The 21,236-nt window shown below is 45.7% G+C and overlaps 1 protein-coding gene across 1 annotated transcript in view; it reads right to left on the reverse strand.

Annotated features, from left to right (window-relative positions):
• The window catches only part of ubxn11 (UBX domain protein 11), an 89,912-nt gene that overhangs the window by 9,261 nt on the left and 59,415 nt on the right, over positions 1 to 21,236 (reverse strand). The window contains exons 11-13 of the mRNA XM_041213231.1: positions 4,889 to 4,992; positions 2,881 to 2,951; positions 2,213 to 2,359 (exon numbers count right to left, since the gene is read on the reverse strand). Of these exons, the coding sequence (XP_041069165.1) occupies positions 2,213 to 2,359; positions 2,881 to 2,951; positions 4,889 to 4,992 (322 nt within the window). The remainder of the gene's footprint in view (positions 1 to 2,212; positions 2,360 to 2,880; positions 2,952 to 4,888; positions 4,993 to 21,236) is intronic.

Raw genomic sequence — 21,236 nt, forward strand, 5'->3', positions numbered from 1 at the left:
TGATGGTTCTTATCTGCAAATGGCTGTTGTTGTACTGACGACATTAAGGCCCTGTCTCCAGTCACCTTAAGGGAGTAAGCCGCCACCTCCTTTACGGGTACCCCTTATCCCCCAGAAGCCAACCCCGGACCTGGGCTGGAAAAGGTGGAGCAGACGTGAATGTCTCAGATTTAGAGTCATGGCAGCTGTGGGGAAAGGTGCAGAACACGAGCAGGAAGGCCCTATACATTTGGACATTGATGGATTGGGACAATTTTCTGTTCACAAATGTCTCCGACTGCTACATTGGTACCCTTATAGCCACCCGGGTGCAGTCTACCACTCCCTGAATTTGTGGTAAGGCAGCAATGGAGGTGAAGCACATTGGCCTCTGAGCCTGTGAAGCCATATCTGTGGGGAAGTTGATGTGTTCCCTGACATGAGCAAAGAGTGCATCAGTAATGATAGTGAAGCATCGGTGAGTAGCTGATTGGGAGATGCTGTTGAGGTCTGTGGCTCATCCCTGGAAGGAGCTGGTCATCTATAAATTGAGGGCCATGGTAACCTTCAGTGCAACAGGCAGAGCATGGGGATTGTTTGATTGTGGCGTGAGATCATCCTCCAACGTGGCACAGATCTCTGCAACCATTTCTCTCGAAACTCAGAGCCTTCATCTGTGCTGCTTCTCGGTCATTTCGGGATAACCTGCTAGGAGATGGTACACCCTTCCCTTAGGGTAAAATCTCCTCTTTCCTGCTGCTCTGTGGTGGCTTGGCCAACTCCTGGCCAGACCTCCTGGCTCTGGCTGCACGTTGCTGCTGCTGCTACTGCCCTTCCTCAATTGTCTGTATGTGGTATAGTGCCATGCCCAATTTTTTCCACTTACTTCCTTCACTACATACTTTTCATCCAGTGAGCTTGGCAGTCTGTCCTGTCTCCCAATTGGCTGCCCGAGGCAAGAAATAGTCACGAGGGGCCTCATGGATATAATCTTCCAATTCCACAAACCCCCACCTGTCATTTGTGGTCTGGGCCAAACCTCTATCTGTGAAGTAAAACTTCAGTCTTCAAAATTTAACTCTGCCGAGCTCTGTACAAGGAAAACACACCTTTTTGGAGGCCTTCAGAAGCTTTTATGCTTTGTTCACAAAGTTGTGACTCACACATTGTGGGTTCAATTACATGCCATAAGGAAAACTGCATCTATTTAAACTCTGTAATGCTTTTAAACATCCCGGCAAACTTGTGATTCATGCTTGTGTGAATCACGCCCCATCCCCTTTCCCCCGCCAGCCAAAATGGTTCTGACTGGAAATGGGGGCAGGACTTCTGAATCCGGGTCCCAGTTGCCATTGTTAAAATCCGCAAAGTCTTCCCGACTCCAGAAAAATCTGGGCTACAGTCTCAGAATAAAGGGTCAGCTACTTAGGAGTGAGAGGGAGAGAAACTTCTTCAAACAAATGGTTGTGAATCTTCGGAATTCTCTACTGCAGCTGTGGATGCACAATCACTGTGTATATTTAATTAGAGATCAACAAATTTTTGGATTGTAAGGGAATTTAGGGAAAAACTGGATAGTCGTTTGGCAGTACAGAACTTCAGTATGGCTGGAAAAAGAGACATGTTTTGTTGAAGCTTTTCATCTTGTACTGATCAGGACAATTCGGAAGAAAGTACCACTGTCAGGAGAAACAACATGTTGACACTGTATGAGAAGAGAGAGCTGATGCTGATTCTCTGCACTCTCTTCTCATATAGTATAAATATGTTGTTCCCACTGACATTGGCATTTTCTTGCAAATTTTCCTAATGAGTGCAAGACAAAAAGCTTCGACAAAAGTCTCTCTTCTTTCAGAACAAACTGCACATTGTGGGAAAGTGTGGCTGAGGTAAAAGATCAGCTCTGGCCTTACTGAATAGCAGAGGAGGGTCATGGGGTCAAATGGTCTACTTCTGCTCCTATTTTATACATTCTTATGATCACCATTGAGTAGCTTAGCTTAAATTTTAAGATTATAACCCATTATTCTGGACTTCCACATTAGTGGAAGGTTTCTCTCTATCTACCCTATTCAATTCTTTAATCACCTTAAGCACCTCAATTAGATCACCCATTAAATTTAATAAACTCGAGGCCACATAAGTTTAGCGGCCACAAGCCCATTTTCTGCTACTCTTGGGGTGACGTTCATGTTCTGACACTGAATGCCTCCCAGCATTGTTGGCCCGTTACCTGTTCTGGTTGAGGTAAGTGCGAAGGTCTCCAACTGTCTCAGTGAAAAGCATTTTGACTATGTACGTCTTCTCTCCATTCTCTGACTTGATCCTGAGGGTGGATATGTCTCTCGATGCTGGGCGATTTTCCTCACTGAACTTCAGCCTGTGATCAAGAAAATATAGCGAACTCTGTGATGCCGATGGGAGCAGGAAATAAACCCTGGACATTGCACATTGCACCAAGACACAGAGCATTGGACAGTGAGCCATAACGCTGGACGCTGGAACAGGAGAAGGGGAGATTGTGATAGAGGTGTTCAAAAGGATGAGGGATTTTGACAGAGTAATTAATGAGGGACAATAACTAGAGGACATAAATTTAGGGTAATTGACCAAATAACCAGAGCAAAGATGAGGAAACGTTTTTACAGGGCCTTAGGGAAAGAGAAGGCGAGAAGTTGGATAGCTCTTTCAAAGAGCTAGCACAGGCATGATGAGCTGAATGGCTTCCTCATGTGCTGCAAGTTTGATTTGTAGATGGAATGAGAAAGGTCAGCCAGTCTAAGAAATCCTTCACGTTTCATGACACCCCCAGCACAGGATCCCAGATTTCTGCTCCCAATTCTCCACCCCCATGTGAATCAAATTGTTCTTCCCCCATCCCATTTTCAGCGACTCCTATACCTCTCTCTCAGTTCTTCTAAAATCGGAGTTTTGATCAGGATCATATTTTCATCCGATGGATTGGAAGGGACCTGTAGAACGAAGCAATGAAATCAGTTAGAACAAGGCTGCTCATTACCCCATGTCTGGACCCAGAATCTCATTCCTGTATAGAGATACATTTCATTATCTCCAATAAGCTAGGGTAGTATTGTGAACAATGGGCTGCTGTGAATATCCTACAGTGCAGCTATGGATATTCAATAACAAAAATAAAAATAGCTGGAAAAACTCAGCAGGTCTGACAGAATTTGCGGAGAGGAATACAGTTAAAATTTCGAGTCCGTATGACTCTTCATCAGGAGATTCAATGTTCACTGGGCAGATACTAGCTCCGCAGTGCTCTGAGTGGATGGACAAGATCATTCTTAACATCTTACAAACTGCCATGACATCCATCACTTTAAGATTATTAGAAAATAATTTCATTCAATTCCCCGAGAGACTTTTGTTTACTGTTGACAAAGCCTTGCACCTGACTTTTTTTCCCTGTCAATTCTATGCCCCCTTTCTCACTCTGTCCAGCACCTGAACGGAGCAGTGTGTTTGGCACCAATCTTGGAAGGGCTCCAGGTTCCTCTGCAATGATTCCTCCTTGGGAAACTGCTTCTGCTCAGGGTTTTGCTAGTTGAGAAACTTTCTAATGCAATTTCTATTCAGTGCCTGATGATCAACACCAGGTGGCAGCAGGTACACACTGGTTATCCCGATTATAATCTGCAACAATCTGAAACAGAGCACAGGGACATGGACCAAACACAGATCACTGCAAAACTGCAACAGCTCCCAGGATAGCTGGGAGTGCAGCAGCCAATTATAGCCGCTTGGGAGGACAGACAAGGCTTCACTGTAACGTCTCATCTGAAAGACAGCACCTCCGATAGTGCAGCACTCCCTCATTACTGCACTGGGCGTATCAGCCTGGACTTTGTGCTCACATCCCTTGCTGGGAGGACAATAATCTGACAACTTTCTGATACAGAAACAAAAGCGATACCAATTGAGTGAGCCATGTCTGATTCTTGAAGAAAGGTTACTCAGATTAGCACCGAGAAACCTGCAAATATTCAGAAACTGTTCTCCAATGCCTAGTTGCCTGTGACTGCGGGTTGCCAGGGACACTGGATTCGCTGAACGGCAGGAAATCTTTTATCCTGTTTGGTCAACTGCTGATGTTAAAAGCCCAGCAGCTCCGATAGGGAAAGGGCAGTAAATTTCTGTGTGCAGTGTAACTTTCAGCACGAGCTCCACATATTCACACATAATGTCTCACAGTGAGATTTAGCATCAAAAATAAACGACAACTCCTACTGACTGATCAGGGCTATTGTGGTGACTTGTGGCCCTGTATCAATCTATCTGCTATACACAGAGTTGGGCTATTTCTGTCCAATTCTCAGAACCGTGAAAGATAAAAGCAGATTGCTTGTAGTCACTTTGATCATCGTGATATTATCCCACAGTACATTAGCTGCAGTAAGCTAACATTGTGACGTTTTCTCTATGGCATTTGCTACAAGGGAAATGGTGAGGCATTCCATCTTTCGGATGAGACATTAAACTGAAGCCCCACCTGTTGGATTAGGTGGATGTTCAGGATTCCACAATTCGAAGAAGAGGAGGGAACTTCTCCCTGGCATCTTTGGTCACAGTCCTTCCTCAACCAGTATCACCAAAAACAAATCAGCTGGCCATTTATCCCACTGCTAAGACCTTGCTGGTTGCAAATTGGCTGTAGTGTTTCTGACACTGTAGCAGCCACCACACTTTAAGAAGCATTTCATTGGACACGAACCGGTTTGGGACGTCTGAGGTTGTGACAAACGTTGTATAACATGTAAACCAAGTGACCACTCTTTACGTGTTAGTCAAGATAGCAAATGTCAGCTAGTTTGGCTGACCCCATTCTGATATAAATTTGCATGCAGCGGCTAAGAGGAATTTCCCCACCCCCACCCCATCCAGTTACCTGCAGAATGTCTTTGATGTCTCCCCTGATATCGATCACTTTCCCCGCCCGGATGACAGTTTTAGGCAGTTTGTTCAGAAACTGTTCCACAGATAGTTTCGGGCCTTTAAAACAAATGAGAGGCAACTTTTAATTGTTCCATTTAAGTTTCCTCATTCTGCTCCCCCTTCTCTCAAACCCATTTCGCAGCCTTTCATCAGCTTCATCCATTTATTCACCTGGCCAATACTCCCTTCAAAAATAATCAGCCAGAAGTTACAATCCTGTGGTTTCTACACAGCCCTAGCTCTGTGTGTGGGCTGCTGCAGTCTGTGCATGGTTGGGAACCAGGCTAGTCCATGTATACTGCAGTCTCTTAAGCATAGACTCCTTCATCTGCATATACACAGCCCACACCCTCACCCTGCAAATACATAGCCCCCATCTTCATCTGATATATACACAGACTCACCCTCATCCTGCAAATACACAGCCCACACCTTCATCTTGCATACACATAGCCTTCATCCTCATCCTGCAAATACACAGCCTCACGATCCTTCATATATACAACCCAACCTCCATTCTGCATATACACAGCCCACACACTCATCCTGTACACACAGTCCTGCACTCACCCAACAGTCACCACCTTGAACCTGCTCCCTTCTTCCATTGCCCCCACTCCCCGACCCCACTCTTCACCCACACCCCCACTCCCCGCCCCCACTCTCCGCCTGCACTCCCACTCCCCGCCCGTACCCCACTCACTGCCCCCACTCCCCGCCCGTACCCCACTCCCTGCCCGTACCCCACTCACTGCCCCCACTCTTCACCCACACCCCCACTCTTAACCCACACCCCCACTCCCCGCCCCCACTCTCCGCCTGCACTCCCACTCCCCGCCCCCGCTCATTCCCCACCCGCACTCCCACTCCCCCTCCACCACCGAACACCCGGGGAGACCTGAAACTGCTGGTCATCCTAGTATAGTATTGCCAGCTGGACCTGCACTGTGCTTCATCTAAACACCTGCTATGCCCACATTTGAATCGCTCTGTTAAACGGTGTTAAATTCTTGGAACTCAACTCCTCCAACAGAAATGTACCCGCCTAATTATTGTATCTTCCTTTCATGTGGCTTCCCTTTCCTGCCAGTGTCATTTATTTTTCATGCATTTCATGCAGTTGTCAGTTAGGGGAAAATTACAGAGAGGGAGTTTCTATCAGACTTGTGGTTGCTTCCTGTCCTCTCCTCAACAACAGTCACGATTCACCCTCAGTCCAGCAACCTCGAGGCTTATGATCCCTCTCAGTCCAGCCCCCTGCCAAGAGACACACGGTCTCTCCAGTCGAGCCCCCCCCACCCCTCCACAATGAAACTCATCCCATCAGACCAGCCTCATGAGAGGTTGGCAAATGTCCCCAATCCAGTCCCAAAATCCAGTCACACCCCCAGCCCAGCCCCCCATACCCAGCTCAACTGTGATCTTTGTTGGTGCATCATTGCTGTTGATGGGGCTGGGGACGCACGTGGAGAGTAAAGGGAAATAAATTCAAGATCAAACATTATTAAACACCTAAATGAGAGAGAAATTTGGTGATGGGAAAGGGCAGTGTATATACTGGGATGAGGGTGGGGTTGTGCATATAACAGGATGAAGGTGGGGACTGTGTGTTTAGTTTGGGGAGTTTATATACCAGGCTGAGGATGGGGGTCATGTGTTTGCAGACTGAGGGTGAGGGGGCTCGTGTATACGCAGGCTGAGGGTGAGGGGGCTCGTGTATACGCAGGCTGAGGGTGAGGGGGCTCGTGTATACGCAGGCTGAGGGTGGGGAAGTCGTGTATATGCAGGCTGAGGGTGAGGGGGCTCGTGTATATGCAGGCTGAGGGTGAGGGGGCTCGTGTATACGCAGGCTGAGGGTGGGGGCTGTGTATAGCAGGATTAGGAAGGGAGTCATGTATATAACAGGATGAAGGTGGGGGCTGTGTATATGCAGAATGAGATTGGGGGGGCCGAGTATATGCAGCATGAGGGTGGGAGTCATGTATATAAAAGGATAAGGGTTGGGGTTGTGTATATAACAAGGTGAGGGCGGGGGCAGTGTATATGCAGGAGGAGGGTGGAAGGTGCAGCTTACCCACTGACTCTTCATGTACAAATGGACACTGTAAAACGGAGGTGTTTTCACAACAATGATTTGTTCATTGCTTAATGAAGTAAAATGTACTAAGTGTTCCTTAAAGGGCAAAGGTGGACGGTGAACAGGACTAAGGACCTAGATTTGGTGAAGTGATGGTGAAAGACAGAGGTGAGGGACCTGCACCACACTGAGGGATTTAGATAGGGAATGTGGAGAGGAGGGTGTGATGCTCATCAACAATGGTGGAGCAGTGAGATAGCAGGAAGAGAGGTCACTGAGGTTGCATGAGGAAGGTGTGGGGTCAGTCACACTTTGATCAATTACCATGCAGCATTCGCATGAGACAGTCATGTGTCAACATAACTTATTGAACTTAAACAAGAGCAGGTCACTGCCTGTGTTGGTTGCTACGTAAAATTATCACTTACAAGTCCCATTCATTCATCACTCTAAATAGCTCACTGACCTACATTGGCTCCCTGTCCAGCAGAGCTTCCATTTAAAAATTCTCATCCTAGTACTCAAAGCCCTCCATAGTCTCACCCCTCCCTATCTCTACAACTCTCAAAGTTCTCTGTGTACCTCCAACTCTGGCCTCTATATGACCTCATCCTCTATTTCCTTCGGCCCAGGATTGGCACGTGTGCTTTTAGCTGCCTGGGCCCTAAGCTCTGGAATTCCCTCCCTAAACCTTCTGGCTCCTCTACCTCTCTCTGCTCATTTAAGACACTCCTTAAAACCTACTTTTTCGGCCTAGATGTCGCTCACCTGTGCTCATGTCTCCTCGCGTAGCACAGTGACAACGTTTGCTCCATTAGGCTGCTGTGAAGCACCTTGGGACATTTTACCACATTTGTAAGACAGCTCAAACTGTATTGACCATACATATATGTATGTATGCTTTGAGAGGCCAAGAGCAACTCGATGGATGCATACGAACATATGAATCAGGAGCAGCACTAGGCCATTCAGCTGCTTGAGCCTGTTCTGCCAATTGATAAAATCATGCTGTTCTGATTGTGGCCTCAACTCCACATTCCACCTACCCCTGCTAACTTTTAACTCCCTTGTTATTCAGGAATCTATCTACCGCTGCCTTCAAAATATTCATTGACCCTGCCTCCACTGCTCTCCAGGGAAGACAGTTCCAAAGATGCGGGACCCTTTGGGAGAAAAAAAATCTTATCGTCTCCATCTTAATCGGGAGACCCAAGATCTCATCATTGAGACATTAAATGAACCCATAACACACATGGTGACCAGCAGTGGTACACAACATGGTGACCAGCAGTGATATGAAAGGTGGCATTTTAAATGATGAACCCAGGACAGTATCCCAAGGCATGAGAAACTAAAAGCAGCTGGCCAGAGAGATGTGCATCTAAGAAGAAAACTTGAAGAAACAATTGAAGAAGCTTTGAGGTTGAGGAGGAATGCACCAGAGTGAATGGAAGTCCACTGCAAGACCCCCAGGTGACACAGAGTGAAGACACCTGCTCAAATCACAAAAGACGGGTGAGTGCAACTACAAAAATTGCAAGACCCCAGAGTGACGCAGAGCAAAAAAAACTACTTTGATCACAAATGGGGTGAGATCACTAGCAGGGTGAGCAACACTACAGAAAATTGCAAAGACCCTGAACGGCGCAGAGTCAAAAGCCCTGGACCTGGATGAGATGGTGAGTAAAAATGCAAAAAGGTTAGCTGTACTTATGCTGTAGAATAAGTGGTGGTCCCAGGGGCTTTTCACCTGGAGGGCGGCTGGAAGAAAGCTGCAACGCCATCCAGCACCATATAACACGAGGTGGCTGTGTTGAAGCAAAAAAAAGAGAATTGCTGCTGTTCTAAAGATTTAAGAAAAAAAAAAGCCCTTCATGGTAAGTTTAAATTTTAAAAAAAGGCCGATTGCCAAACGGCTGATAGGTTTCCCAGAGTGCAGGACACTCAAATGGAAAGAGAAAAGCTCCTGCAGAATAAAAGAAAAAAAGGAAAGGATTGCCTAGAAAATTAATGCTCCTACCTTGAAAGTTTTAAAAGAAAAAAAAAGGCCATGATTGCCAGAGAGCCCACCAAAATTGGATAAGTGCGAGAATCACACAACAAAGAAAACTGACAGGCCGCAGACAGCCTGCACAGTTAGCCTTAAAAGGGCAAGACATTTAGAGCTATAACTATAAATAAAAAAGGCCATGGGCGACAGATTAGAAGAGCCGGACACATTTTTGCTATGGAAAGGGCTAAACCAGACCCAAGAGTGGGAGTCTTGGAGAAGAGAATTTTTAGTTTACAGGCAAAGTACAAGATTAAATAAGGAATCAAAAGAAGTGCAAGTTGATAGGTTTTTATTTGTCTTCGGTTCATTTTCTGGTGAAGTACTCCACAGCTAAAAGATAGATCAATATTTGACAACATTTGGTGAGGTATTATATGGCTTTGGCAGATATTTCAAACTCCAATTTGTGGAGACCGCAGACCCTGGAAGGATGTCTAGCACACCCCCAATGAAGCGTGAGGGTAACAAGAAACTCCAAGGCAAGGGCAACAAAAGACCCCAGCGAAAGGACGAGAGAAAATCCCAGAGAGAAGGAGCCAAAAGACCCACAACGTGGGAGGCAGATGGCACCGTGGAGTGAGCAGATGGCGATGAATGAAGAAAAGCTATCAGGTAGTTCAAAAGAAGCAAAATGTGCAACAAGTAAATGAAATTGTAATACAGGAAAATGTTTGCAACAGAGCTGAACTGACAGATTTGAAGTGCAAGATTCAATCTGAGTATATACGTTTGAAAATGCAGACTAAACTTAAGTCTTCAATGAACCAAGCTGTTCAAGGTCTGAACAAATTTCAGAGATGGCACAAAGGTACCATGAGGAAATAATGACCCTCAATTCCGTAGCTGGCAAATCAAAGCAGGAGTTGGGAAAACTCAACCAGATGTACAGCCAAGCAAAACAGCAGGCAGAAAAGGCACGCAAAGAAGTTGCAACCCTGAAAGACTGGTTGAATATTTAGCCATGGAAAAACATGAGAAACTACAGAGGACATTGCATATCACTTCAGAAAAAGCTGTGTTGGAACTATCAGTAGTAACAAAACATTGCACTGAAGCCCAGAATGAGTTGGCGAGAACCAACAAGAAAATGACAACTGATTGTCCTTCAAGAGCAAGTGTAAGCGGAATGTGTAGCCATTCAGCAACATAAGGAAATGAAGACTGTCTTAAACAGTAGCATGGAAGAACATCAGCAGTAACTTGAGGAAACTCTGCTGAATTACAGGAAAATGTAAGATGAAGCAAGTGAGCTTCACAAAGAAAATTGAAGGATCTTTACACGCTACCAGAATCCCCTCAGTCAAAGTTTATTCTTCTAGAAAATTACAAAGAGAAGCAAAATGAATTTAACGTCACTCTGAACAAACTGAACAAACAGTTGGCAGAGAAGACTCAGCAATACTCAATATTCCAGGAGGAAGCCAAAAGCTACAAGAAACAGACTGAAGAGCTGAAGAAGCAAGTGAATGAAAGCTAAGTGGCATTGAAAGGAAAAGCCATAGAACTTCTCAAGCTGCAGAAAGAGATAGAAGAGACAGAAATAAAATCAGAAAATATAAATCCGACACTGAAGTACAAGGAACCTGAAGAAGGAAAAGCTGAGCTGAATGAAAAGATTCATAAGCTTGCAAAACGATTTGAAAATAAAACAACAAACAAGTGTTTGGCTGACATTGTGAAACAAGTGGAAATGAAGGTTCCATTTGCGAAAAGTATACATCCGGCAAGAACATGGCGGACACCATGGAAAAAGAAAATTCAAGTCCATGCTAGGAATGAACAAGTGCACATCCCTTGCGGAAGGAACAGGACAAACCCATAGTGTCCGAGAAAAGCAGACGGGTTGCTAACAAAGAGAAACATAACTTGAAGAAGCGCAAAAAAGTAAATCAAATGGAGATAACCAAGTGCCAGAAACAGAGAGTACTATTACTATTCCTCCATATGTGACAAACTGAGATGTAGAGGAACTTTAAGACCGTCTGAGTTTATAAAGTCAGAAAGTTGAGGTGTGGGAGAAGGGTTAACAAGGAAAGATTGTATTGTTATACTCCATTTGAAGGGAGGGAAGTTTTCATTCGAGAAGAAAGGGGGATGTTGTATGATGCATTGTGTGCCTGCATAGCTTTGTAATGTAAAGGTGCTCAGCAGAGCAAGGGTTAGTGTGGGACTGGAGAATAGCCCTGCCCACGGTATGATGTATAGAGTCACATGGTAATAGACTGAGAGAACAGTCTAGAAAGAACACTCTATAAGCAGCCTACCTGCATGGCAGCAGCACCATGCGTGACATTAAATGGGTTCTGTACATAGAGATTAATATTAAATAGCTCTTGATTAAACATACAAATGTCAAGATCTCATCACTGAGGTATCAAACGAACCCATTACACAACAGATCCCTTATTTTTAAACTGTGACCCTTAGTTCTAGTCTCTCCCACAAGGGAAAACATCTTTTCAGTATCCACCCTGTCAAGTCCCCTTAAGATCTTAAATGAAAACAGAAAGTGCTGGAAAAACTCAGCAGGTGTGGCAGCAACTGTGGAGGGAGAAACAAAGTTAATGTTTCGTGTCCATCTGACTCTTCTTCAGGGCAAATGGACTTGAAACGTTAACTCTGTTTCTTTCTCCACAGATGATGCCAGACCTGTTGAGTTCTTCCAGCATTTTCTGATTTTATTTCAGATTTCCAGCATCTGTAGTATTTTGCTTTTATCCCCTCAGGATCTTATATGTTTCAACCTTCTAAACTCCAATGAATACACATCCAGCCTATCCAACCTTTCCCCATAAGATAACCCCTCCATCCCAGGTATCAGTCTAGTGAACCTTCTCAGAAATGCTTCTAATGCATTTATATCCTTTCTTAAATAATGAGACTAAAACCGTACACGGTACTCTAGATGTGGTCTCATCAATGACCTGCACAACTGTAATAAAACATCCCTTTTTTCAATTTGATAGTGTCTTGACCAGTAACCACAGGAAGGGATTTATTTGAGTGGGAATTTATGGACCACTAAAATGGGTAAAGAAAAAACCACCAAGATAATGGGTGAGTTAGTCACTCAATATGTTGCAGGTAGGTTGTCTTTGAAAGAGACATGGATTTGAGTAATTATGAATGGGGATGACTAGTCTATGAAGTGGAACAATGGACACAAGGGTCCACTTGACCCCCAAGAATGATGAAAGCGGTATGGTTAGTGGCTTACAAATGCCAGTTTACCTATGATTAGTAAAAAGAAGTTAACCGAGTTAAAAGAAGCAAGCAATAAAGAAGCTGTAGTAAATAGACCATTGAGAGAACTAGAGGAAGAATAAGAAGAAGAGAGATAAATAAGAGTTTTAGAAGGCAAAGGAAAGGTGGCGAAAGAAAGGAGGATATCTGCAAAGTTAGTGTGTAAATCGAGGGGATGACAGTAAATCTTGGAAAGAGGAAGTGTACAATCAAAGGTAATGGGCGAAAACATTAGGAAAAGTGAATGATAATTTGAAAGCTACTATTAGCGTGGTGCTGGAATAAGCATCGGAACCAGGTGAACCTTTAGATCACATGGGGTGCAAAAGAAGGGTTAATTAGAAGTCAAGAGTGCAGAGAGGTGTTGTGTCTGCCATGACCCCACCTTTGATAGGTTTTGATTCAGAAGAAAAGGGTAAGAGAGTTAAAAGAAGAAAGAGGCATCACTGTTAGAGTATCCAATGCTGGGAATTCAGAAATTAGGAGATGAAGCTGAAGACGGAAATAAAGAAGTTGCAGAGCTTATACAGCAGCAAGTGACAGCCAACGAAACGAGAGAAAGCTGGAGATTTCAAGCACGTGGAGCAGCCAGGTTTGTTTTGATACTGGAATAGCATCTTCCAAATGAATAGAACAGGAATTGTGATTTAGAGAAAGGGATATCTGAACTGCAGCATGTGGAACTAGTAGAGACCCGAGCAGGCAAGGTCACTAAAAGGGTTCCTACCACCTTGCATTCTCTGAAGGGGACTGAAGAGTAGCAAATGCCCCATTAGCTTGTCCGGTGGAGATGGAAATTGATGAAGTCGAGTGGTATTTCGAGGAGCCCCCAGCTCCAAAAGTTGAAAAGGAGACTTTGGAATAGGGAGAGGCCATCGTTCTCTTCTGCACCCCTTTAACTTCAGGGCCCCAAACACCCATGGTGTGAGTTGTGACATTAGGTATGGAGAAGGAGCAGTTGGAGTTCTCTGCAGCTTCCCAGATACCTGTAACCCATAACAGTACACCCAACCTTCCAGTAACACAGACTGTGGGAGGAGCACATTAGGAGGACATGGCAAGGGCATGACTGTGAATCTTTCATTCCTTACGGAGGTTACAAAGGTAACACCATCTTTAGTGGTTTTGCGGATTCCTGTTGTGAGTGAGGAAGGTTAAAATTGCAGGAAAGGAGAGGAGGAAGATATTTTGCAAGCAGATATGGAATTACAGCGTTCAAATGTTCTAAAAGGATTGCCTAAAAAGAGAACAGTTTCTATAATCCAGGGCTAAGAGGAAGAGGGAGTTAACGTGGTCCACGACAAAAGTTAAAACTGCTATGAGAAAGAAATGAAAATACAAAAGTGTGAATGTGATGTTGAGCCTGTTCATTTTAAGATTCTGAATCCAGAATCGGAATATGAAAAGTGAATTACATTTTAAGTTAAGGATACTGGTGTGGATTTATTTTGACTAAACTTTACTTCTGCAACTGTAAAAGGCACCAAAGAATAGGTGAAGACAGAGTTGGAGAGATTTTTAAATCCATGCATGATTTATTGATTGCTGGAATTATGCGCTAATAATTTAGGATATTATGAAGTGAGGTAATCAGTAGACAGGGAGTGCCAATCCAAGTTGATATTGATCAGCGATCTCAGTTTCCTGGCAAAATGTTTACAGAGCTATAACAGATAACAGGGATTTTGCTTAAACACCATATATGTCACCATTTAGTCATCAGGGGTTGTGGAAAGGAATTCTAGGGAAAGATAGAGAACAATCGAAGGGAATTTTGACAAAAATGAATAACAACGTTCCGATTAAATTAAGTAATTAGTGGCCCTCCTGCAGATGTAGATGTACTGTTGTAATTTGGTGGGGGGCAGTGGGGGTCCTCCAGTATATTTGCTAGCTACTTAATAGGATAAGCACTTAATGAGAAAATGTATCTGTTAGAATATTGCTAAATTGCATAAGCAAATAGATGTTAGTGTAGAGGATGAGCTAAAGGAGCAGTTACACCAATATGTTACCAGATTTGAATATGATATACCACCTCTGCCAGAACAATTTAGTAGAGTTAATGAGAAGTGTTAGTCAGTCCCAAGGCACCATTATAGTCCAGAAGGGGACAGCAAAAAAAAAATGGTCAGATTGTTATAGAAAACATGAAATGGGTCACTGTAATTTCCTGTGACCTAGAATTTGGGTGCGACTTAAAAGGTGGACTATAAGACAGTATGGTTATCAGCTCAAACTGTCTTGATCAAAATTACCAGCATGCCTTGAGAGTTGGAGAACAGCTGGATGGGGGAAAAAAGTGTTAAAACTTGCTGGACTGTAATATTCTGCAATAATCTTGATTTTTCAAAGTTATCAAACTGAACAAGGCCATAATTTTCAGAGGTGGGAGGGCTTGCCATAATCTTTCAATCATCCCTAGATACGAGGGAGGTACTCCAAAGGATTGGAGAGTGACAAATTTGACACCCTTATCCAAACAAGGATGTAAAGACATTCCTATTTTTACTTAGTTCTGTTGAAGAGTCATGCAGACTTGAAACGTTAACTGTGTTCCTCTCCGCAGATGCTGCCAGACCTGCTGAGTTTTTCCAGGTATTTTTATTTTTGTCCTAGAAACTACGGCCTGGTCAGTTTAACATTAGTGGTAAGTAAGGCTTTATAAGCAATAATCAGGGAAAAAAATCAACAGGCACTTTGAGAGGTTTGAGTTAGTTAAGGAGAGTCAGCACATATTTGAAAAGGCAACTCATGCTTGACTAATCTAATTGAATTTTTGATGAAGTAACAGAGAAGGTTGATGAAGTGAATGCAATGGATGTTGTCTATATCAATTTTAAGGAATCATTTGACAAAGTAGCTGATAAAAGGCTGATTAACAAAAGTGAAGCTCGTGGAATAGGAGGGTCAGTGTCAGCTTGGATAAAGAATTGGCTTAAGAACAGAAAACAGTCCGTTGTTTTTCAGACTGGAGGATGGTAGACAGTGGTGTTCCCCAAGGTTCAGTGCTAGGGCTAATTGAAAAGCAGAATACTACGGATACTGGAAATCTGAAATAAAAACAAAAATGCTGGAAATACTCAGCAGGTGATGGCAGCATCAATGGAGAGAGAAGTAGAGTTAACGTTTCAGGTCTGGGCTTTTCTTCAGAACTGGAAAGTGGCAGAAATCTATTAGGTTTAGAGCAAGGGATGGTTATCTTTCACCCTATCACTGACCTTCCTTTTGTCCTTGTCTCACCCACCCCTGCTCAAAATGTATTACATATCCAGCATTTCCCAGTTGTGATGAAAGGTCACAGACCTGAAGGGTTAACTCTGTTTCTCTCTCCACAGATGCTACCATAACCTGCTGAGTATTTCCAACATTCTATTTTCATTTCACTGCTTTGGGTATATATAAATGATTTGGACATTGGAGTGCAGAATTTCTAAATTTGCCTATGATACCAAACTTGGAGGTACGGCAGACAGTGACTATGGTACCAATTGACTGCAACAGGACATAGATAGGCTAGCAGGATGGGCAGATTGCATGTAATACAGAGAAGTGTGAGGTGATGCATTTGGCAGCAGGGATAGAAACAGGCGATAAAGACTAAATGGCGCAGTTCTAAAGAGTATACAGGGACAGAGGGACCCGAGAGTCTGTGAGCATTGACATATTGAGTGAGAGTAGTTATGGATCTTAAGCTTCATAAATAGTGCCACTTAGCAGAAAAGCAGGAAAGTTATGTTGGACTTGTATAAATCTCTGGTTAGGTCACAATTAGAGTTTTGTGTCCAGTTCTGCTCACCACACTTTGGGAAGGACATGAGGGTCTTTGAGATGGTCCAGAATTGTTCCAGAGATGAGGGATTTTAGCTACAAGGTTAGGTTAGAGAAGCTGGGATTGCTCTCCCTGGATCATGGGGAGATTTGATAGAGGTTTACTAGATGATGACAGGTTTAGAAAAGGTAGGCGAAGGAAAGTTGTTCCCATTATCTGATTGAACAAGGACTAGAGAATACAAATTTAAGGATTTGGGCAAGAGATGCAGGGGGAAGTGAGAAGGAACATATTTATGCAGCATACGGTAATGACCTGGAACTCTCTGCCCAGGAAGAGAGTGGAAGCAGAGATGGGGACCTGAGGGAAATAAACTTGCAGGGCTATAGGGATAGAGCAGGGAAATGGGACAGATTGGATTGCTCCAGGAAGAGCTGGCATGGACTCAGTAGGCTGAATGGCTTCTTGTGCCATAATGATTCTAGGAGACATCTGTGTTTGAATGGGGAGTGGATCTTGAGCATTATCAAGTTGAAACCACTTCAGATAAGACACAACAACACCAGCTGGCAGGCTAAAGACATGAACTCGTTTTGAAACATGCCAATACTGCTGAGTCCAGCTGAACATCAGAGGGTAAGAAACTGCTCCCCACGCAGCCTGAGCTGATGGAAAGTTAATTATTAAAGACAATGACTGTAAAATTTCAGCACTGCAATTGGTATAGAGCAGGCTTGTCCAACCTTTTTGTCCAGCGGAGGCCACATTTCAAAATTTTTCTCACTCAAGCAGATTTCAGAAAGATAAATTCGGTGCAACATTACAGGTGAATTTTTTTAACAAAGGTATGAAATGAAACAACTTGCTGAGCAAAAGAGAAACAATGAGTAATAAATAAAGATGAGTATTAGAGTGTAATAGGGTGAGTGTGTGTACGTCTGGTTCACTCCCTGTCTCAGGATACTCACAAACTCACCCTCACCCGCTGTGAGAGTGGATCAGAGTGCATGATGGTGCATGTGGGCGATGGTGAATGAGAACCCTGATACTGGGAGTGAGGCAGACTTATGGGCACACTCTGACCCCACGTACTCTCTCTCTAATCTACCACCCCTCACACTCTCTCCCTCTGCTCACTCACATCCCTCCGTCAAACTCTCTCCCCCTCCTCAAACCCTCTCCACCGCCCCCTCACACACACTCCAACACCTCCCCACACAGAGGCCCACTCTCCCTGTCACACCCTCTTCACGTCACAACTCCTCCCTCAAATACTCTACCCACTCCTCCCTGAAAACTTCTTCCCCTCCTCCCTCAAAACCTCAACCCTTTCCTCCCTCACCCTCTCCCCTCCCTCAAACCCTCTCCCGCCTCGCCCTCAAGCATCCCCACCCACAATCTCTTTCTCCTGACTATCTTTATTACTTTATCTCTCCCTGCGCCTCACAAACTCTTTCTCCCCTCACACACTCTCCCCCCTCTCACACACACTCTCTCTCTCCCTCTCACACACACTCTCTCTCTCTTTCCCCTCTCACACACACTCTTTCTCTCTCTCCCCTCTCACACACTCTCTCTCTCTCTCCCCCTCACACACTCTCTCTCTCTCTCTCTCCCCTCTCACACACACACACACACACACACTCTCTCTCTCCTCTTACACACACTCTCTCTCTCTCTCTACTCTCTCACACACACTCTCTCTCTCTCTACTCTCTCACACACACTCCTCTCACACACACACTCTCTCTCTCTCTCTCCTCACACATACACACACTCTCTCTCTCTCCTCTCACACACACTCTCTCTCTCTCCTCTCACACACACTCTCTCTCTCCTCTCACACACACTCTCTCTCTCCTCTCACACACACTCTCTCTCTCCTCTCACACACACTCTCTCTCTCCTCTCACAACACTCTCTCTCTCCCCTCTCACACACACACACACACACTCTCTCTCTCCTCTTACACACACTCTCTCTCTCTCTCTCTACTCTCTCTCACACACACTCTCTCTCTCTCTACTCTCTCACACACACTCCTCTCACACACACACTCTCTCTCTCTCCTCACACACACACTCTCTCTCTCTCCTCTCACATACACTCTCTCTCTCTCTCCTCTCACACTCTCTCTCTCTCTCTCTCTCTCTCCTCTCACACACACACACTCTCTCTCCTCTCACACACACACACTCTCTCTCCTCTCACACACACTCTCTCTCTCTCCCCCCTCTAACACACTCTCTCTCTCTCACTCACACTCACACACTCTCTCTACCAAATCACACACACTCTCTCTCCTCACTCACACACACGCTCCGTCTCTCCTCTCACACACAATCTCACTCTCTCTCTGCTCTCACACACAATCCCTCTCTCTCTCTTCTCACACACACTCTCTCTCTCCTCTCACACACACTCTCTCTCTCCTCTCACACACACTCTCTCTCTCCTCTCACACACACTCTCTCTCTCCTCTCACACACACTCTCTCCTCTCACACACACTCTCTCTCTCTCTCTCCTCAGACACACACACACTCTCTCTCTCCTCTCACACACACACTCTCTCTCTCCTCTCACACACACACTCTCTCTCTCCTCTCACACACACACTCTCTCTCTCCTCTCACACACACACTCTCTCTCTCCTCTCACACACACTCTCTCTATCTCTCCACTCTCACACACTCTCTCTATCTCTCCCCTCTCACACACGCTCTCTATCTCTCCCCTCTCACACACGCTCTCTCTCTCTCCCCTCTCACACACGCTCTCTCTCCCCTCTCACACACACTCTCTCTCACACACACACTCTCTCTCTCTCCCCTCTCACACACGCTCTCTCTCTCTCCCCTCTCACACACGCTCTCTCTCTCCCCTCTCACACACGCTCTCTCTCTCTCCCCTCTCACACACGCTCTCTCTCTCTCCCCTCTCACACACGCTCTCTCTCCCCTCTCACACACACTCTCTCTCTCTCCCCTCTCACACACACTCTCTCTCTCTCCCCTCTCACACACACTCTCTCTCTCTCCCCTCTCACACACACTCTCTCTCTCTCCCCTCTCACACACACACTCTCTCTCTCTCCCCTCTCACACACACTCTCTCTCTCTCCCCTCTCACACACACTCTCTCTCTCTCCCCTCTCACACACACTCTCTCTCTCTCCCCTCTCACACACACTCTCTCTCTCTCCCCTCTCACACACACTCTCTCTCTCCCCTCTCACACACACTCTCTCTCCTCTCACACACACTCTCTCTCCTCTCACACACACTCTCTCTCCTCTCACACACACTCTCTCTCCTCTCACACACACTCTCTCTCCTCTCACACACACTCTCTCTCTCCTCTCACACACACTCTCTCTCCTCTCACACACTCTCTCTCTCCTCTCACACACTCTCTCTCTCCTCTCACACACTCTCTCTCTCCTCTCACACACTCTCTCTCTCTCTCCTCTCACACACTCTCTCTCTCTCTCCTCTCACACACTCTCTCTCTCTCTCCTCTCACACACTCTCTCTCTCTCCTCTCACACACTCTCTCTCTCTCTCCTCTCACACACTCTCTCTCTCTCTCCTCTCACACACTCTCTCTCTCTCTCCCTCTCACACACTCTCTCTCTCTCTCCTCTCACACACTCTCTCTCTCTCTCCTCTCACACACTCTCTCTCTCTCTCCTCTCACACACTCTCTCTCTCTCTCCTCTCACACACTCTCTCTCTCTCTCCTCTCACACACTCTCTCTCTCTCTCCTCTCACACACTCTCTCTCTCTCTCCTCTCACACACTCTCTCTCTCTCTCCTCTCACACACTCTCTCTCTCTCTCCTCTCACACACTCTCTCTCTCTCCTCTCACACACTCTCTCTCTCTCCTCTCACACACTCTCTCTCTCTCTCCTCTCACACACTCTCTCTCTCTCTCCTCTCACACACTCTCTCTCTCTCTCCTCTCACACACTCTCTCTCTCTCTCCTCTCACACACTCTCTCTCTCTCTCCTCTCACACACTCTCTCTCTCTCTCCTCTCACACACTCTCTCTCTCTCTCCTCTCACACACTCTCTCTCTCTCTCCTCTCACACACTCTCTCTCTCTCTCCTCTCACACACTCTCTCTCTCTCTCCTCTCACACACTCTCTCTCTCTCTCCTCTCACACACTCTCTCTCTCTCTCCTCTCACACACTCTCTCTCTCTCTCCTCTCACACACTCTCTCTCTCTCTCCTCTCACACACTCTCTCTCTCCTCTCACACACACTCTCTCTCTCCTCTCACACACACTCTCTCTCCTCTCACACACACTCTCTCTCTCACACACACTCTCTCTCTCTCTCCCCTCTCACACACGCTCTCTCTCTCTCCCCTCTCACACACGCTCTCTCTCTCTCCCCTCTCACACACACTCTCTCTCTCTCCCCTCTCACACACACTCTCTCTCTCTCCCCTCTCACACACGCTCTCTCTCCCCTCTCACACACACTCTCTCTCACACACACACTCTCTCTCTCTCCCCTCTCACACACGCTCTCTCTCTCTCCCCTCTCACACACGCTCTCTCTCTCCCCTCTCACACACGCTCTCTCTCTCTCCCCTCTCACACACGCTCTCTCTCTCTCCCCTCTCACACACGCTCTCTCTCCCCTCTCACACACACTCTCTCTCTCTCCCCTCTCACACACACTCTCTCTCTCTCCCCTCTCACACACACTCTCTCTCTCTCATCTCACACACACTCTCTCTCTCTCCCCTCTCACACACACTCTCTCTCTCTCCCCTCTCACACACACTCTCTCTCTCTCCCCTCTCACACACACTCTCTCTCTCTCCCCTCTCACACACACTCTCTCTCTCTCCCCTCTCACACACACTCTCTCTCTCTCCCCTCACACACACTCTCTCTCTCCCTCTCACACACACTCTCTCTCCTCTCACACACACTCTCTCTCCTCTCACACACACTCTCTCTCCTCTCACACACACTCTCTCTCCTCTCACACACACTCTCTCTCCTCTCACACACACTCCCTCTCCTCTCTCACACACTCTCTCTCCTCTCACACACACTCTCTCTCCTCTCACACACACTCTCTCTCCTCTCACACACACTCTCTCTCCTCTCACACACACTCTCTCTCCTCTCACA

The sequence above is a fragment of the Carcharodon carcharias genome, chromosome 19 (genome assembly GCF_017639515.1).
Source record: "Carcharodon carcharias isolate sCarCar2 chromosome 19, sCarCar2.pri, whole genome shotgun sequence".
NCBI lineage: Eukaryota > Metazoa > Chordata > Chondrichthyes > Lamniformes > Lamnidae > Carcharodon > Carcharodon carcharias.